This window comes from Vulpes lagopus, chromosome 2, assembly GCF_018345385.1.
Source record: "Vulpes lagopus strain Blue_001 chromosome 2, ASM1834538v1, whole genome shotgun sequence".
Taxonomy (NCBI): Eukaryota; Metazoa; Chordata; class Mammalia; order Carnivora; family Canidae; genus Vulpes; species Vulpes lagopus.
The window spans coordinates 24,357,761-24,375,679 of NC_054825.1; the positions used below are offsets into that span (position 1 = coordinate 24,357,761).

Sequence of the window (17,919 nt, forward strand, 5' to 3'; positions counted from 1 at the left end):
AGGGGAGCCTGCTTCGCCTTCTGCCCCTCCCCCACTGCTCATGTGCACATGGGCTTGCTCTCTTGCTCTCTCTCCCCCTCCCTCCCTCTCAAATAAATAAAATCTTTAATAATTAAGAAGAAGAAGAAGAAGAAGAAGAAGAAGAAGAAGAAGAAGAAGAAGAAGAAGAAGGAGAAGAAGAAGAAGAAAAGAAGCCCATATGACATAGAAGGATGCAGAATGTGGATATAAGCCCATCTCTTCTTCCAAGTCACCTGCTTATATCTGAAGATGCTCATTCTCACCTCTTGCCATCCCCACTTCTTCTAGGTGCCTCTAAATGGGGCTGGGTCTGCCCTGTTCTGAGATGAAAAGAGAAAAGGAGAGCCATTGCTATTAGCCCATCCATCAGGCCATTACAGGGCTCTCCTCCCAGGATACATCACAGCCCCCTCCTTCCCCACTCCAGGGCAGGGCAATGGCAGTGTTGAGAATGCAACTTCCCTCTCCCCTTCACACACACCCTCACCATGGGCAAAAGGGCTCTGAGGAGAATACCGACTATGAGGCAGACCATGCTAATCTGCAGAACCTCTTACCATCTAAAACTCACCTTCCAGTATCCTCCACTGCAGGCCAGGAAACTTGCCAAGTCTTTCAGATTCACTAAAACATCACAACAGCTGTGTAAAATAGTGATTCTAATCCCAGTTGTATAAAGGAGAGAACCAGGTTGCAGAAAAGTTACCTGCCCAAACTGACAGTGACAGGCGGAGTGAGGTCCACTGGACCCAAGCATGACTATGCCACCTAGAGTATCCCTCCCCCAGTGTCTCCCCAAAGTCATCAAATGTGTTCGTTCTACCCAAGGCTCCCTTCTGGGAGAAAAAGTCCTAGATTGTATTGAGAACTTCATGGAAAATGAAAGAGCATCAGGGTGTGGCAGAAAGAGCACTGAACGACAAGTCAGGTAGCTAGACTTGGGTGTGGTGCTTCCACCATCTTGATCACTCCACAGTCTCACTTGGTCATGCTTTCCATATTTAGAAAAGGATGTGGTTAGATCATAATTTGTTCTTTCTAGCTCTCAAATATTGTCTCTCAACAACTGGTATTTTAAAAGGATCTTGGCAACAATAATGTTTAACCCAAAAGAATGACTCTTGCATTGTGAAGTTTCTAGCAAAAACAAAGACAAAATCACACAGATAATACTTCCTGCTGCCCCTAAGAAATCACACCACAAGTACAAGCAACTTCTGCTATGATTTAATAACAAAGGCATGCCCTTAAATATGTCTGGAAATGTATAGTTTATAATACCCTTTCAAATATGTGATTGCATTTTGATTCCTGAAATGATGAAAAAGTTAAGGAAACGTAAGTCTGGGTTATTGACTGATGTGGGCCATTTCGTAAAACTGGTAGGTGGTGATGTGAAGGCTGGTCTTCCAACAACCAGAGGGATACTCCTACATGTGCCTTGAGCTTGGATCTGGAGTTCTATTGCAGCATGAGCCCATCCACACACCTAAGCTGTCCCCATCATCATCATTACCATCATCATCCACAATGATCTTACTGGAGAACATAACAGATCCAAAGTAATAGTTGCTGAAACAATTAATAAGGAAGCCTAGTGCTGTTTCAACACTTAAACCCAAACACCTGCCAACTCCACCTACAAGAAAGATTGGCTCTGCTTAGAGACATGTACACATAGAATGTGTGCCCACACATGGCCTCCCATTATCTTCTCTCCTCATCTCAGCTCCTGAAAACGTACACTGATGAGTCCTTTCTTCCCAGTCATGATCCTTTCAGCATCCCTTAGTCTGGTACTACTGACAGACTTGGCTGGGGCAAGAGACCATCAAGAAATCACAGGCTTTCTCCCCTGCCTGCCTACATTGTTATGGGGTGTGACAATGGTGTTCTACACCATATAATCAACCTTGCCCCTCCAACTCCATTTCTTAAAAAATTCATAAGTGTACAAGAAAGAGAAGAAAATACAAAACAGAACCAGAAGGGGAAAAGGCAATCGTGAAATGAATTTGACTGCAGAAGCTTATGTTCCTGCAGGCATAGTAGATATTAATAATTCAACAAAATATTACAGTAATTACTATACTTTGCAAAATCACAACAGTGCACTTTAGCACAACTCCTACCAATCTCCCTGCAACTGCAATTAATAAATAAAACACAATTCCCTATATTAAATTTGTTGTTTAAAAGCTAAATATTTTATCAGAACTAATATATTTTAAATAATCAGTCAAGACTAAGAAAAATCCCTGGCCCCTCATCTCTCCCCACTTGAAAGTGAAGTCCCATCTTCACAGCTAGCGCAGAAACTGACTACAACTCACAAGAATACACTGAGTGTTTGGGCTTGAAGGCACCCATTGAGGGACCTGAGGACCACTTGGCTCCAGCACTCTGCTGGAATCCATGTAGGCTACTGGAAAGAGAAGGGGGAAAGAGGGAAAGATTAATTCTTTTGGACCATGAAATCTGACCTACCTCATTCAGCTCTGGGAAAATCCATGAATTATAGAGGTGAGGGGCAGGAAACCACCAAAGGCACACCTAAGTATAGCCCAGAGCACGTATGAGGCTAATGACCTTGAAACATAGGTGAGCCTTACTTTGTTATACTCTAGTTATGCTCCCACAAATTTGCTACATCCAATCCATCAAGTTCTGTTGATTTCACCTGCTGTATCAGTTAACTTTTGCTGCACAAATGCTATGGAGTAAACCACTCAAATCTCAACTGCTTATTCTCACAAGAATCACTTATGCTCGTAACTACATAGGGCAGCTGGAGGTTGGCTGACATAGCTAGGCTCGGCTGGGCTCTTCTGCTGCTCTTGGCTAGGCTGGGCTAATGTAGGCCAGGCTTGGCAAGGAGTGGCTGTATAGGACCTGTCTCATTCTCCTCCCCAGACCAGCAAATAAGCATGGACATGCTTCCTCATGGCTACTGCGGAGCACGAGATAGCACGGAAACACCTGATGCCTCTTGCTAACAACTGGCACTTCTTCTGTTGACCAAAGTAAATCACAAAGCCAAACCCAAAGGTAGAAGGTAGAGAATGAAGGCCCCACCTGTAAAGAAAGGGCACTCCCAGGGCACAATACAAAGGGGGTTATATCGAGGCGTGAAGAATTATATAGAGAAGCCAACAATACAATCAACTACACTTGCTAAATACTTCTTCAGTTGCCTTCTCCTCACCCACCTCCGTGGCCACCACCCAAGCTATCACCCTCTCTAGCTACAGCGACAGTCTGGTCTCCTTTTCCCCATCTATCCTACAGAGTGATCAGAGTGGTTTTCTTTAATGCAAATTTAATTATAGGACTCTCCTACGTTAAACCCTCCCAATGTCTTAGGATACAGAATAAATTCCTTCCCCTGGACCCATAAGGCCCTACCCATGCCTGTATGTCTAGCTTCATCTCTCACCAGCCTCCAGACCATACATCCTCTGCTCCAGCCACAATATCCTTCCCTCTGTCTCTTCCATATACCTTCTTCCCTCACGTCCCAGACGCTCTGTGCCCAGAACATTCCACCCTCTCCTCTTCACCTAATTAACCCAGCATATCTTTGAGATCTCAGCTCATCTGCTTCTGCCTCTCTGCTCTTCTCAAGTTAAATGTGCCTGGTGTAATCTCTGATAATATCATGAACCTCTCCTTCAGAGCACTGATCACCATTATATATTTAGAGTCCAGCAACGCCTGGCATATAGCAGGTACTTTACAAATACTTGTTGAATATTGATGAATGATGTTTTTAAAAAGCTATGTTACATTTTTTAAATAAAAAGTAGCTAAAACTACATTTTTGAGGCTAAGTTTTATATTAAAGGTATTCAATAGTAAATGTCTATGGCAATTGCTCTGTAGTGATTCATCCCCCACAACATGTTGCCGATTTTCCATAAATCAGATTGTAATGCATCAGGTCTCTTTAAAGGGTTGTGCGTGACTAACCTGAACGAAGCCACAGGTAGCCCATGCTAGACTCCTCCTTTCCCTACCCTCATCCATCATGAGTGAGAGGGGGACACATATAATCCAAAATTAGCAGATGATACAAAACCAGAAGGTAATCTTAAATCTTTCAAAGATCCAACGGAAATTTTTTTGACCCTAGATTTCTATGTCTAGATAAACCTTCAAGCCAGTGTGAGAGCCAGATAAATTTTTGACATGTCAAGAATGAGAAGAAGAAAAAAAAAAAAAACCTATTGCTCAAGTGCTGGGTGACCATATAATGTATCATCCAAGCCAGGATCTTTTGAGAATTAAAAGCAATCTATCAATATTTATGTCAGGACATATGCATAAGCCAAGACAGTCCTGTGACCTCCCTACAAAAGAATACTGAGGATAAACCTCAGGAAAATGAATATCAGCCCCCCCCCCAAAAAAAAGAGGCCAAAAAAATAGAAGCACTAACCCAGGAGTAGAATAAATAGTAAGGTGACGACAGGAAGGCAGACCTAGAAAGAAATAGGTACAAATTAGAACATCCAATAATACAACTAAGAAGCTATAATATCTTAGTACAATGGTGAAGAAACAGATGTTTCTTCTGTCTAGGAGGAAGATAAAACAATTAGAAACTTGAGAAGAAGAAAAAAAAAAAAACCAGAAACCTGCACAAGAAAGTCACAGCCCAAACTAATGTGGCGGGATCTTCAGCAACTGTCAGAGCATAAAATAACCCACCTGGGGCAGCCCAGGTGGCTCAGCGGTTTAGTGCGGCCTTTTGCCCAAGGCATGATCCTGGAGACCCGGGATCGAGTCCTGCGTTGGGCTCCCTGCATGGAGCCTGCTTCTCCCTCTGACTGTGTCTCTGCCTCTCTCTCTCTCTCTCTGTCTCTCAACAATAAATAAATAAAATCTTAAAAAAAAATAACCCATCTGATCTTAAAGCTCAGGACATCACACAGGTTTAGTCATGAGGATTGTCAACCATGCTATGGGATTTTGTCGTAGATACTAAAACAAGCATAATAGTCTCAGCATTTTATTGGTGGTTTTCTTTCACTGTGGTCTAGATCACATCTCAGGCATTTCTTAAGTATCCCACATTGTTCTCTGTTCTCTAATATTTTCCCAGTATGTGTTTCTCACATACAAGGCTATATGCTTTTTGGGTGTCTAGTCTACATCACTAGACATTATATCAGATGCTTCCCAAATACTTCATATTATCTGAAAGGAATAAGGCTGAGCAATCAATACAGGTCAAGTCCTGGAACAAATGTTTTTTTAAACATCCAAATTACACTCCCATCTGAGAATTTTATTATATCAGATGTGACTTGAAATAAATTGTACATCGTGCCTGGAATAGGAAGTCTGAGGTTTTTAACATCATGGTATGTGTGCTAATGGAAGCATTTCACTTGTACTGGGAGAAGGCAAAACAAGGTGGTCGCTGGACATGGTCTCAAATCTGTTGTGGAAGGACCTCTAGCTGCTTAATAAAGGAGAGGTAAGGTGAACAAACATCTTGAATCCATATTGCCCCTGTTCACATTGTTTTGAGAAGCGTTCTTTTTAAAATGCTTCCAGGTGCATTATGTCATTATTTTAACAGTGACATAAAGGGAACAAAGAGGATTGTCCCCATTTCACATGTAAAGAAATGATTGACCTAATATCACATCTAGTTCAGGCTGAGATGGGCCTGCATCAATTTATGCAACTGTTCCGTTTTATAGATAAAGAAACTGAATCCTGGAAAATTCAGTAACTTAATTAGCATCACACTACACAAAGAAAGGAATAAATGAATGAGTGAATGAATGAATGAATGAATGCATAGCCACTTGGGTAAGACCAAATTTATGCATGCTTGAAAGAAGCATTTTCCAGTACTTTTATCATTCTAGACTCTCTCCCTACTAATGCACCCATTTAAAAACCTTTTGAGGATGCCTGAGTGGTCCAGCAATTGAGCGCCTGCCTTTGGCCCAGGGCATGGTCCTGGAGTCCCAGGATCAAGTCCTACATCAGGCTCCCAGCATGGAGCCTGCTTCTCCCTCTGCCTATATCTCTGCCTCTGTGTGTGTGTGTGTGTGTGTGTGTGTGTGTGTGTGTGTGTGTGTGTCATGAATAAATAAATAAAATCTTTAAAAAAATAAACAAACTCTTATAGACATATACTGAAGAGTCTTCATTCCCTTACACCTAAGAAATGGTGACCTGCCTAAGGCAGTTAGTGTACATCAGGAATTCAAATTTAGGAGTCTCAGCTCCCAGACCAATATTTTTTTCAAAGTATTACGATGCCCCTCACTAATGAGATCTTATAAAGGAGCATACGGATGGCAAGCTCGGCTGCTCTCTGCCCAACTCCTTACGAAGTTCAAGAAAAAGAGAAATTGCACCCATTCCCAGGCAGGAAGTCATCTGCCAACAGGTAGAGGTCAGAATTTTAGGGAGCCTCTGTGTATTATGAAAACCACCACGCACAGGCCCTGGAGTGAGGTGAGGCTCCTTAGCCTTGAGAAATGACAAGGAACACTAATTTGGAGATGTTGTCCCCTCCTCAAAGCCCAGCACCTTGTCCCTGCACTCAGTATAACCCCAGAGTGGGCTCCTTTCTTCTGGAGGGGCCAAGTCAAAAGGAGGACCCTCTCAGAAGTAGGATCATTGACTTCATCTCCCTCCTTACACCCAGTATGTACCATTGGAAAGCCCTGCGCAGACTTTTAAAAGAGGCTGAGGGAAATTCCTGGCTTGGTGTGATGGTTAATTTTATGTGTCAATTTGACTGAGCAGTGGGGTACCCAGATATTTGGCCAAACACTACTCTGGGTGTATCTGTGAGGGTGTTTGTAGATGAGATTAATACTTGAATCAGTAGACTGAGTAAAGCCCATTGCCCTCCCAATGTGAGTGCCCTCATCCAAGCCATGAAGCACTAATTAGAACAAAAAGGCTGAGTGAGAAATAATTCTTTCTCTCTGCTTGACTATCTTCAAGCTGGGACACTGGTCTTCTCCTGTCCTCAGACTCAGACTCAGACTGGAAGTACAACATCAACTCTCCTGGGTCTCCAGCTTCCTGACTATAGATTTAGGACTTCTTAGCCTCCATTACAGTGTCTGCCAATTCCTTATAGTAACTTATTTTATGGAGATTGATACAGATATAAATATAGATATAGATATAGATCTCCTATTGCTTCTCTTTCTCTAGAGAGCCCACAATAACACACTTGGAAATAACCAAGGTATCTCAATTTGCATTCCTCCAGAAACACACCCTGAAACAAAGACTTGAATTCAAGTCGTTTATTTGATCCCAAGAAATATTGTTATGGGAAGGGGGACATGAGAGAGGGATGGGAAGGCAGTTGATAAAGCAAGCAAGTTACCACAGTAGGCAAGTGGAGCTTAATCCCAATGATTCTGGGAGACAGTGTGGAAAACAAGTCTCAGATTTACCCTACCCCAAAGGGTAAGGGAGCTGGGGTATTTATCCACCAAATTCCACTGATCATTGATAAGTAGCTGCTCCCTATTCCTTGATGGGAATTAATTCTCTGACACTTCCTAGCCTGGGCCTTGGGTGATTAAAGTGAGTTCCAGTGGGCAAACAACCCCTGTTGCTGATGGTTAGAGGTCAGGCCAGCAAGCAGAGTGCCAAGGGGATATGTGCAAGGGAACCAACAGATCTGCTACAAATGGGTAGATACTCAACTTACACCATTTTCTATCTAGACAAATAATGAGAACATTCTTAACCAACATAATAACCTAGCATGCTCGACCCTTTAGAGGCATTGTCTCTAAGATTATCAACAACCCAAGTTCACTAGTATCCCAATTTTCAGCCAGTGGAACTGAGGCTCAGAGATCTGTTCAAAGTCACCATTGCTTGGGTACTTTCTCATAACCCAGAAGACATTTAAAAGTTTGGAGAAATCTTCCAGTCAAAAGTTTGCTTTCAAGTATGAGTAGCAGTGACAGCTACACAGTGACACAAGCAACTCTTTTGCCTCTAAAAATAGCTTCCTCTACCTACCACCATCCTGGAAAACAAATGTCTCTGCATCTCCAGTTTTATGGTCTTGAAAGTCTGATTGTAACAAGTTCCTCCACTACATGTAATCACATTCAGATATGGCAGCTTGAGCTACTTTTCTATCCCTGAAAAAAATGTTCGACTCAGTAATTGTTCTCCATCTCCCACTGAGAACAGATTTTAAAAAGAAAAAGTTCATTTCTGATGCCGCAGTGTAATGTTTAACCTGACTCTAACCATCTGGAAGAGAAACTGCCTACCTTACCATAGACACCAGAAAGACTAAAGCACTGAATTGGGCATGTGGGATCGGAGCACTGGTGAGAGAGAGCAGAGATGTCCAGGGGTAGGGCCCAGGCCTGGGGAGGCAACAAGAAGAGGCCTTCCTACACCTTCAAGACACTCATTCTTTACCCAGGCAGCTTTAGGCATTTAAGAGAGTATTTATTCCATTCAACGCAATAGGCTTCTATTGACTGACCACCATGCACAGGAAGTGAAAGGGTGCAGAGGGAGGAAATGCAAAGGAGACAGGGGAACTAAGCCTGAGCATCGCTTCCTGCTGAATTTACTTCTAGAGTATTAATTGGGTCATTAATGGGTGGCAGGGACTGCAGAATGGACATATTTGGACAAAACACCCATTTCTTTTTCTCTGTAGGAAGTTGCTGAATGAGCAACCCCCCAGGACTGAACAGCCCTATTGCCAATCAATATGTATCTTTGGGTCACCAAACAACCCCTCACACAATGCACCTGCAGGGTGCTGCTTCTCTTCTTCTTTCCTTTGGAACAATTCCTTGCACAGCATTTTTTTTTATTATTTCATTCTATTTATTTTCACTTCTTTCCCAGGGCAACACTCCCTCTAGTGTCTGTGTAGGGATCTCAGGTTCCATTCTTGGTACACAGGATGCAGGCAACAAGGGAATACAAGCCAGTATCTTGATGAGTACAAATCACTACAAAATAACTAATGGGTTTGGTCAGTGTGATATTTCCAGGAAAGAGGCTGCAGATATTCTGCAGAGAGTTCTAGTCATGGATATTTCCATTTGACACCAGGCACGAACCAGAGAGAGCTAGGAGATCAAGAGGAGGAGCAAAGCTGGAATGTCAAGGTTCATCCTATGGTTTCCATGTACATGAGTCTTTAGCCCTACAGGCTCTATTTGCCAACCAGCCCCAGCAGCCCACTGTTTTCCTAGTTTCCTGAAGCTACCTGTCTCGCTCACTTGCTTCAGGAAGTCTTCCAAAGTTAGCTATAAAGTATAATTATGGATGTCCAAGCCAAGTGAAGCTACTCTTCAACTTTCTGGGTACCTTCCTTAACCCTTCAATGAAGTCCCCCCAAAATATCCAACATATAAGCTGTTAATGAACATAATCTTTCACTTTGTTCTATTTGATTCTAACCATTTCTATTACAAATTCTGAATATGAATCTCAAAGGCTCCAGTCATTTGCTTCTCTATTGCTTCCACTATCACAACACAGATGAGACATCACAGAGACTACCTGGCCATTGATCAAGGTGCCTGAAGTGAGCATCTCCCAGAGAGTTCTGGCCAAGGCTTTGCGATCGGCTCACTGGAAAACCTAGAGCAAGTACCTCCTTCCTCTGCTTCAATGTTTCCATCTGAAAATGAAAGGAAAGCCCTTTCCAAAATAAAAATAATGACTTAAGTAAGATACCTGGAGGGATACCACAGGCCCAGTACTTCTTTTAAGCACTTTGCCATGTACACGATCTCATTTAATCCTGCCAATAGTCTGTGTGAAAGGTACTATTAATACTGCTCTTTTTGTAGATGAACAAACAGTGAAGAAAGAATAACAACTTACCCAATGTCACACAGCTATTAAGAGACAAAGGCAGGATTTGAATCCAGGCACCTGGTTCCAGAACCCATGCTCCAATTTATTTTATAGAGCTGTTCTCAATAAGTTCTGAGAAAGATTGCATTGGTGATTAATACAATCCATAAGTATCAGTTCAGACCCAGACCAAATAATCCCACAATCTACAACCTAACAGGATCCTTGATTGCCCTATCTAGCTCTATTTCCAGTTTTCCCCCTAAACCAGGTTCTCATCCAGTGTGTGCAAAGTACCAGGCTCCTACGTAGCAGCAGGCAGATTTACTGGCCAGCAGTCCTGTATGACTAGCCCCACAGTACTCCAGGTCCCTCTCATCCCAACCCAGTGGGGATGGTCTCCTTTGCTCCCCAGCAAGGAGTTAATAACAGAAAGCTATTTGTGCAATCCTAAAGTTCTTAGACTCCATAATTTTTTTCAAATTTACTGCAGCACATTTATTAGCGTACTATAAAGAAAAGCATTTCCATAAATGATTAAACCCCAACTACACTGATCAAAATAAATGAGCAAAATGTGCCTGGTGATGCAACCAGGCTTGATTCACTCACGAACTCAAATAACGAGGTGACTCACAAGAGGCCCCCATTAACAACAGTTAGTAAGATACAGATTGTCCAACATTGAGGAGCTTGATATTTATGGCGTGCAGCCACCTCAGTGGGTGGGCATGTGGATATAGAACACGGCCAGGGGACCCGAGGGAGGAACCCAATCCTAAGCCTCTCTGGTTAGCTTTGTGTGTATAGTCAACTTCAGACTCGGTCTATCCTACCTATAAAATGGGCAGCATCCTACTCCCTCCCCCCAAGGGAAAACACATAAATCCTCTTGGAAGAAAACTGGTCTGTCAACCCCAGGGGAAAGGAGACACTCGGAAGTGAGTAAGGGATGGCTATACAGAGAAAAGGAAGAGCAGAGTCCAGAGCATGGGATGCCATGATTCTGTCTGAGTCCCACACCCCTCATCTCTATGCTGAGTGATTTGCTGAAGACAATTAACCACGTGCACTTCCAACCTTGACATTCTGAGTCTCAATGCCACAGTGTCTCCCCCAGTGGGCCTCTCTCCTCTGAACTCATGGCCAGAAATGACTGCTTGACAATTAACCACATATCACCCCATGGCTTCTATCTTGGTATCATCTGTTATTTACCTTTACTGTTAGCAGTCTCACATCCAAAACATACTGGAAGGCCCTTGAGGCAAATGCTGTCTTATCCTTGTTTCTCTCTCCCTCCATCATACCCCGACTGACCCCGCAGTGCCCAGAACATGGCCACACACGTAAGAAACACTCAGCAAATGGTTGAATACCTTCTGTAAATCTATATGATCTCTGAAGTCTAAGAGGAAGAAGCCAGGATTATTGCCAAGTCCCTATTTCTCTCTTCTTACTAAGTGGCATAGGGATGCCTCCAAATCTTGAACTAAAATTCATATATGAAATAATCAATCAAGTATATAAATGCGGTGCTACTAAGACACAGTGTTAGCCTGTCCTCCCCACACAGCTAAGGCACTGTCTAGTTCCCCAGAGTCCGTTCAGTGAGGGAATACTGACCTATGTGACAAGCGCTGTGCCACGTGCCCCAAGGAGAAAGGCAAATCTCACACTGAGGGGTGGGGGAGGTGCCGTGGTAATGATTTCATACCTCATCCCTCACCTTGAAAACACAATATGATATAAGATTAAAATAAACAGGTACTGAACTAAATCATGATCAAATGTGTGGTACAGTCTTTAAATTCTACAGGCAATTAGGAAAAAGGGAAATAAATGCTTTTAAGGAAAGCTCTAGAGAGAACTGCATTTGGATCTTGAGCAGAGCTATGAATAACAGGTGCATCTCAGTAGAGGAAGAAGTATATTCTATGCAGAGAAGACCTCAAGGGCAAAGGCTCAGAGTCCAGAAGGGACTTGGGACAATGAAGGGGCTCCCTTGGCTAGAGGGAAGGAATGCACCAGGGAATAGTTGAACAGAGAGGTGGAGAAGTAGACCCAGGACACACAAAGTGAAGGGGCCTGAATGCCAAGCTAAATGACTCTGGATTTGAATCCAAGGTGAAGGCACTCGAGCTAGAAGGTACACATACTCACTGAAATATGCCTGATTATGATAACTGTCAAGTTAGGAAGAACCCAAGAAAGAAATCACTGACACCTCAAGGGACAAGGACTTCTAATTCTTTTGTAGCTTTTGCTCTAGAAGACGTGAGACTCACTCTTCACCTACTTGGTGGAACGTGGCTGAGTCCCTCCTGCTTGTGAGGCAGAGCTCTCTCATCTTCACTCACTGCCAGCAAAACCAGAGCACCATCCAGACCCTTCTCTCAGTCACCCCCCTGACACAAGGGGGTGAGTACGGCCAGCCAGCTTCCATCTACCCCCTCCCCACCATGACGGTTCCGCTGAAGCCCACTGATGCTCACACTCCCTATTTTCCACCTTCAACTCCATTAAGACCTCTTTTCTCCCAAACTTGTAAAATTATCCTTCGACATTTTCCCTCTGTAAGGAAAAGTGTCTCAAGCCTGCCAAGAGGCCAAAGCAAGCAGAAAATGAACAAATGAGCCAAACCACCAGGCCTCAGGTGTACCCAGCCTTGGATGAACCCCTGGTGCACCTTCCTATCTTAGCAGGTCTGGCTTTCTCACACCTCTCTGCTCCTTACAGGATGATCCAGGGCCCATCTACCATCCAGTTCCAAAGTTCCCCAGTGACAGTAACAGATTTACACAGCCCAAGGGAAAAGCAGTGCTCCCCCCAGCCCCCTGAGCCTTCTTGGCTCTGGAGCCACAAACCCTCCTCTCTTTAAACCCAAGACAACTGGGGAAGCCACTCCCCAGTACTCCTTTGCCAACTATGAAGCAAGTTCCAACCACTGCATTTCTGCAATCATTAAATCAGGCCTCGCAATTAAAGAGTTTGCAAATTCTGCTCACCTTGGAAATAACTGCAGGGTCTGAGAAGCAAATCACACCCTGTAACCCAGCCATCAGAGGAAACGCAGAGCAGACAAATAGAGACAAATAGCCTTATGTCCAGCCCCCTCCTCTCCCCAGCCCACCCCAACCCCAGATGACAGTGACCAGGAGCAATTAGTGCTGTTATGTCCTGCTGCATTTCCCAGCTCCATCTCAAAGGATAGGCTCCCCTTGTAATATTAATTAAAAAACAGATTCTTTTTGGCAAACCCCTGAAGAATGGCTTATGTGGCAGGCTTCTTTATTAAGCTTCTGAGAAGGCAAAACGCATTAAGATATTGTGACACGAGGATTGTGAGCAGGGACGATGAAGGCAAGACAATCCAGCCAAAAGCTATTTGAAAAATCTGTCTGAGAGCTACAATTAGCTGCTCCAGTGAGTGAAATACAATTAATCTGATCAAAGCTGTCACTATTTTGCACATTAGGAGTAAATATTTTAGAACACAGTCCAGCTGAATTAGTTAAAGGTATGGAATTCCTCCTGGGAGCTTCTGTGTGTTCCACCTCCTAGCATGCTAGGGAAGGGTGATCTGGAGGGGACCTGGAATTATCAGCATTCCCTGCTTCTCTTCACCAAGGTGCATTGTTGGGCACATTAATTGAAAACTATCTGGCAAGTCATTCCAACCAGACACACACTGCAGGGGTAGCAGCCTGCAAATCGCTCTCCACTGCCAGTGAGCTGCTGGAAAGGGATGGGGGTCATCCAAGGGAGAATGCAGCATTCTCAAATCAGCACCAGGAAGGGGGATCCCCCCCACACACAAGGGTTACTCCAAGGAGGAGGGGGCATGGAGAAGTAGACCATAGTCTTCAAAACTTTTCAGTCTCCAGAGCCATCTGCCAATTCATTGAGCAAGCAGAAGGCATCTTCCTTCATTTAAAGGGGAAGGGCAAAAAAAAAAATAAAAAAAATAAATAAATAAAAATAAAAAAAAACAAAAAAAAAAAAATAAAATAAAAATAAAAAATAAAAAAATAAAAAAATAAAAAAAATAAAGGGGAAGGGCAGAATGATGTGTTTTCCTGTTTCCCCGCAAGCCCTGGGGATGGAGCTCCCACCGGGTGTTTGTGAAACACTCTCTTACCCATTAATCACCAGGAATCCAGCTAGAGATTGACAGAGAGAGGGTGGCAAGTGCCCTTCCAGCATAGAGGCTCCAAGCCCAAGTCCACTCACCGCTCACCCACAACACCTGGCAGGATGGTAAAGGCCAGAGAGAGACCCTGGGCACACCTGGACAAATGGAGCGGGGCATGCCCAGCTCTGCATGCATGCCTGGCTGCAAACTGTAGGAGTGGAGTTTGATTTCAGTTATACGAGGTGACTGAAAACCTCCCCAAGGGGAATTCATGTCAAGTAATGAGGTCCACCAAAGGCACTTGGAAAGAGACCAGGCAACCCCAATGTGCTCACAGTTAAAGTGGTGGCCTTCCCAGAAAAGGACACGTTTGGAAGTCAGAAGGTGGAACTCTCTTTTCATGCTGGAAGAGCCTGGTGCTAGGACATCTCCCTTCACTTTGAAACCAATGATGAGGGAAGCTTCCGGAAAGTTTGCATCCCCTGGCTTTTATTTACAGCATCTTCTTTTGCTATCTTTAGGAGAGGGGGAGGGGAGAACAAAGCTAACCTGGAAATGTTGCAGGAACCGGTTTCCCCTGTTCCTCTCATGGGGGGGGGGGCGGTCCTTAAAGTCTCTCAGACACAGAGCCACATGACCATGTGTCCCCCTCATCTCTCAGAGCAGCACAGACCTGATCCTCAATGAAACCTTTCCCGCTGATACTGCCTACACAGTAGGGTGGGAAGAGGCAGGTCCAGCCCAGGTGCTGAACAGGCAGTCCCTCTCCACCAGAAGGAAAGGACAGGATGGGGTCCCTGCACCCACCTGTGTTGCCTTGTCCTCTGCTTGGACAGTTAAGACTGGCCAAGAACACAACCAATAAGCATCCTGAGGGCTGTTCGTGGATTGTCCAGATCTCACTGCTGTCACTAAGGGCTTCAAGACCCACTGGTCCACTCCCCCAGGCACTTCTGCCCCTCTTTCAACTTCCAGCCATTTCCCCAGGGGGCCTAGGGCTAGATTTGCCCCCTCACTTCCTCTACTGCACATCCACATTGAAGATGGGCAGAGAAGGCCGTGCACCTAGAACTATTATTTGCAAAAAGCATTCTCTCCAAGTCCCATCCATAAGTCAACAACAACAACAACAACAAATGGTCCTTAAAATAAAGGCACAGACATAAGAAAACTCTTTAGGCAGAGTGAATTTATATTGTCCAAATGTGACCGTAATAAAGTCATACATATGTGAGGACAGCACCTCCTCCTCCTAGGGACACATTTACTTCCACATATCCTCTTCATCCTCTTCACCCGGTATGACCCTGAACAAAAACATACATACGCACACACAACTCCTCATTATCAAACTAAAATGAAGTTGAGAGTCACACCAGCTGCTGTCAGAGAATTGCACGGTTTCTCTCTCCCTCTCCCTCTCTCCTCTGGGGACTTTAGAGCCTTCCACACCCACCCCTACCAAGGCACGCGATGCCCACCCTCCACATGCCCCCATTGCCCAGGAGTTGTTCACTCCGAAGCGGTGGAGGTCTTCACTGGAGGCAGAAGGAGCCAGCCACCGCGCCGCTCGGAGCCAGACCGCACAAACCCTCCCAGCTCAGCATCTGTACCTGGGCTGGGCTGCGCTCTGTGTTGGGTGACATGAAGAACCAGGAAATCTGCACTCGGCAGCGCCCATGTGCTGCACTCTACGGACTCCTGGCTTTCCTGTCATTCGCTCCTCACCCCTGTGCCACCCCCGGGGGCCCCTTTAAAATAAGGCCAGAATTTCCCCAGGGAAATCTCTACTGCCAGTCAGGAAGAGAGACACAGGGGGAGGGGCAGTGCTTTCCGATCAAATGAGTTCCCCAAAGCTGCCCATACAGACATCCATCATCCTCCAGACTCTGCCCCAGCGCCGGGCTCTGATGTGATCCGGGAGCCAGAGAAGCGGCAAGGATTTTTGCGCGCCTGGCTGAAAGGGGGGGCCGTGGACGCGAGGGGAGGGGGTGGCCCGCGGGAGGCCGCACCGCCACCACCCCCGCGGGTGACCGCCTTCCCGCGGTTTCTCGGCGTGGCCGCGCCGCGCTGCGCCCCGGAGGGCGGCGGGATGGGGGCGCCTGTCGGAGCAAGCTCCCCGGGCTGCAGCAGCCGCCCCGGCCGCCCGCCGCTGCCGCCGCCGCTGCGAGCCCGACGCCCGATGCCCGATGCCCGATGCCCGGCCGCCAGCGCCGGGGCCGCGGGAGGGGGCTCAAGGGCGCCACCTGTCGGCACAGCGGCTCTCAGGGGAACCCGGCCGCGGAGGGGAAGGGGTGGAGCGGTGCGCGCAGAGCGCAGGGGCCCAACTCCGCTCCGCGGGCCGCGGGTGAGGCGGGGCGCAGCGGCCGAGCGAGTTTTTCTGCTCCGAGACTTAGGTGTGCTCGTGCACGCGGAAGGGCGAGCGGTGCGGAATGGGTGCTGAGTCTCATTTCACGCTTTGAACTTTTGCTTTTGCTGCCTCTCCTGTAGCTTTCCAGGCAGCGCGGGGCTTTGAACCGGGGCTCCGTCAGGCGCAGCCCGGGCTGGGGCACACTCGGCGCAGCCACCCCCGGGCCGGGAGAGAGCGCGCCCGGGCGGAGAGCAGCGGCCCGAGGGTCGGCAGGGCTCTGGGGGCCCGAGTGGCCTCCAGCGACCGGGTCCCCTTTAGTGTGGCTGGAGGGGCGGAGGTGGGGGCGCGGCGGTCGGAGCATCCGTCCGGGTGCCCAGCGGGTCCTTGGCCAATTCAGGCCGCGCGTCCTCGCCCACGAATTCAAGCGCCCGACGGGAAAACGGGCTCTCCGGGCCGAGGACGGGGAGAGGGGCCACAGACCCCTCTCCCGCGCGTCCTTAAGACTCCTCCCCGCCCCCCGCGCCCGCCCCTCGAGCGGCCCCAACCTAGGGTCTCCAGCAAACACACTACGCGCCTCTTCCAACAAACTCCGCTAACCTGTTGGGGGCGTGGGGAAAGCCGGAGAGACCTGTCCTCTCCAAAGTCAGGGCGCCCCCGCCTCTGCCCGACCCTCGAGCATCCACGAGTCCCCGGCTCCCGCCCTCCGTCCGCGGACCGGCCCGCCGGTACTCACGCTGCTGTTGTGTCCCGACCAGTGCACCATGGCTTGATTGTGGGCCGAGTCCCCGGTCAGCGCGAACGAGGTGCTGGGCAGCCGGAGCTCTTCGGCCGCCGCCCCCCCGGCCCGCGGCGCCTTCGCCTCCTCCCGGAGACCCCTGGCCAGAGGGCGGCTTCCCGGGGCACCGTCGGCCAGGGCGGGGGCCCGGGCGTCCCCGCGTGCCAGGGCGCTGGGGGGCTGCGCCCGGCGACTCCTCCTCGCGCCGCCAGCCCTGCCCGGAGGCGGGATGCCCGGTCCCCACGGCGCGCCTGCCGGCCCCGGCGCCCCGGCTCCTCCCTGCCTCCTTCCAACGCCGCCGCCGCCGCCGCCGCCAGGCTGGGGCAGCGGCTCTGGCCCGGGCCGGCGCCCGAGCGCGGCGCCTCCCCGCGCGGTCGCCAGCTCCTCCGGCCACTGGCTTACCACCGGCCGCGGGAGGACAGGAAGCAGCGCCCGCGGCCGCGGAGCCGGGGCGGCCGGGCGCCCAGGACCGCCCGTCGCTCCCCAAGTGATCTCGGCGCCGGCCAGGACCCACGTCGACAGGAGCAGGAGCCCCGTCCGGGCGAGGGGCGCCCCGGGCCAGCCTGCGGGGCGCTCGGTGCGCGCTGCCTCCATCCCGCTGCGGCTGCCGCGGCTCGGGCTGCCGGGAGTGTGGCGCCCGCCGAGGTGCGGGTCCGGCGCGGGGGGTGTGCGCGCGCCGGCGAGCCAGCGAGCGAGTCCGTGTCGGGGGGAGTGGGGAGGGGGCGGCGGGGAAGGAGGGGGCCCGGGCTGGCGCGCTCGCGGGTCCTCTCCACTCTTCCCTCCTCGCTCGCGGCCGCC

General features: G+C 48.1%; 1 protein-coding gene across 1 annotated transcript in view; it reads right to left on the reverse strand.

Moving 5' to 3' along the window:
* The window catches only part of SORCS3 (sortilin related VPS10 domain containing receptor 3), a 587,544-nt gene extending 569,829 nt beyond the window's left edge, over positions 1–17,715 (reverse strand). The window contains exon 1 of the mRNA XM_041738191.1: positions 17,080–17,715. Within this exon, the coding sequence (XP_041594125.1) occupies positions 17,080–17,715 (636 nt within the window). The remainder of the gene's footprint in view (positions 1–17,079) is intronic.
* Positions 17,716–17,919: the final 204 nt, after the last annotated feature.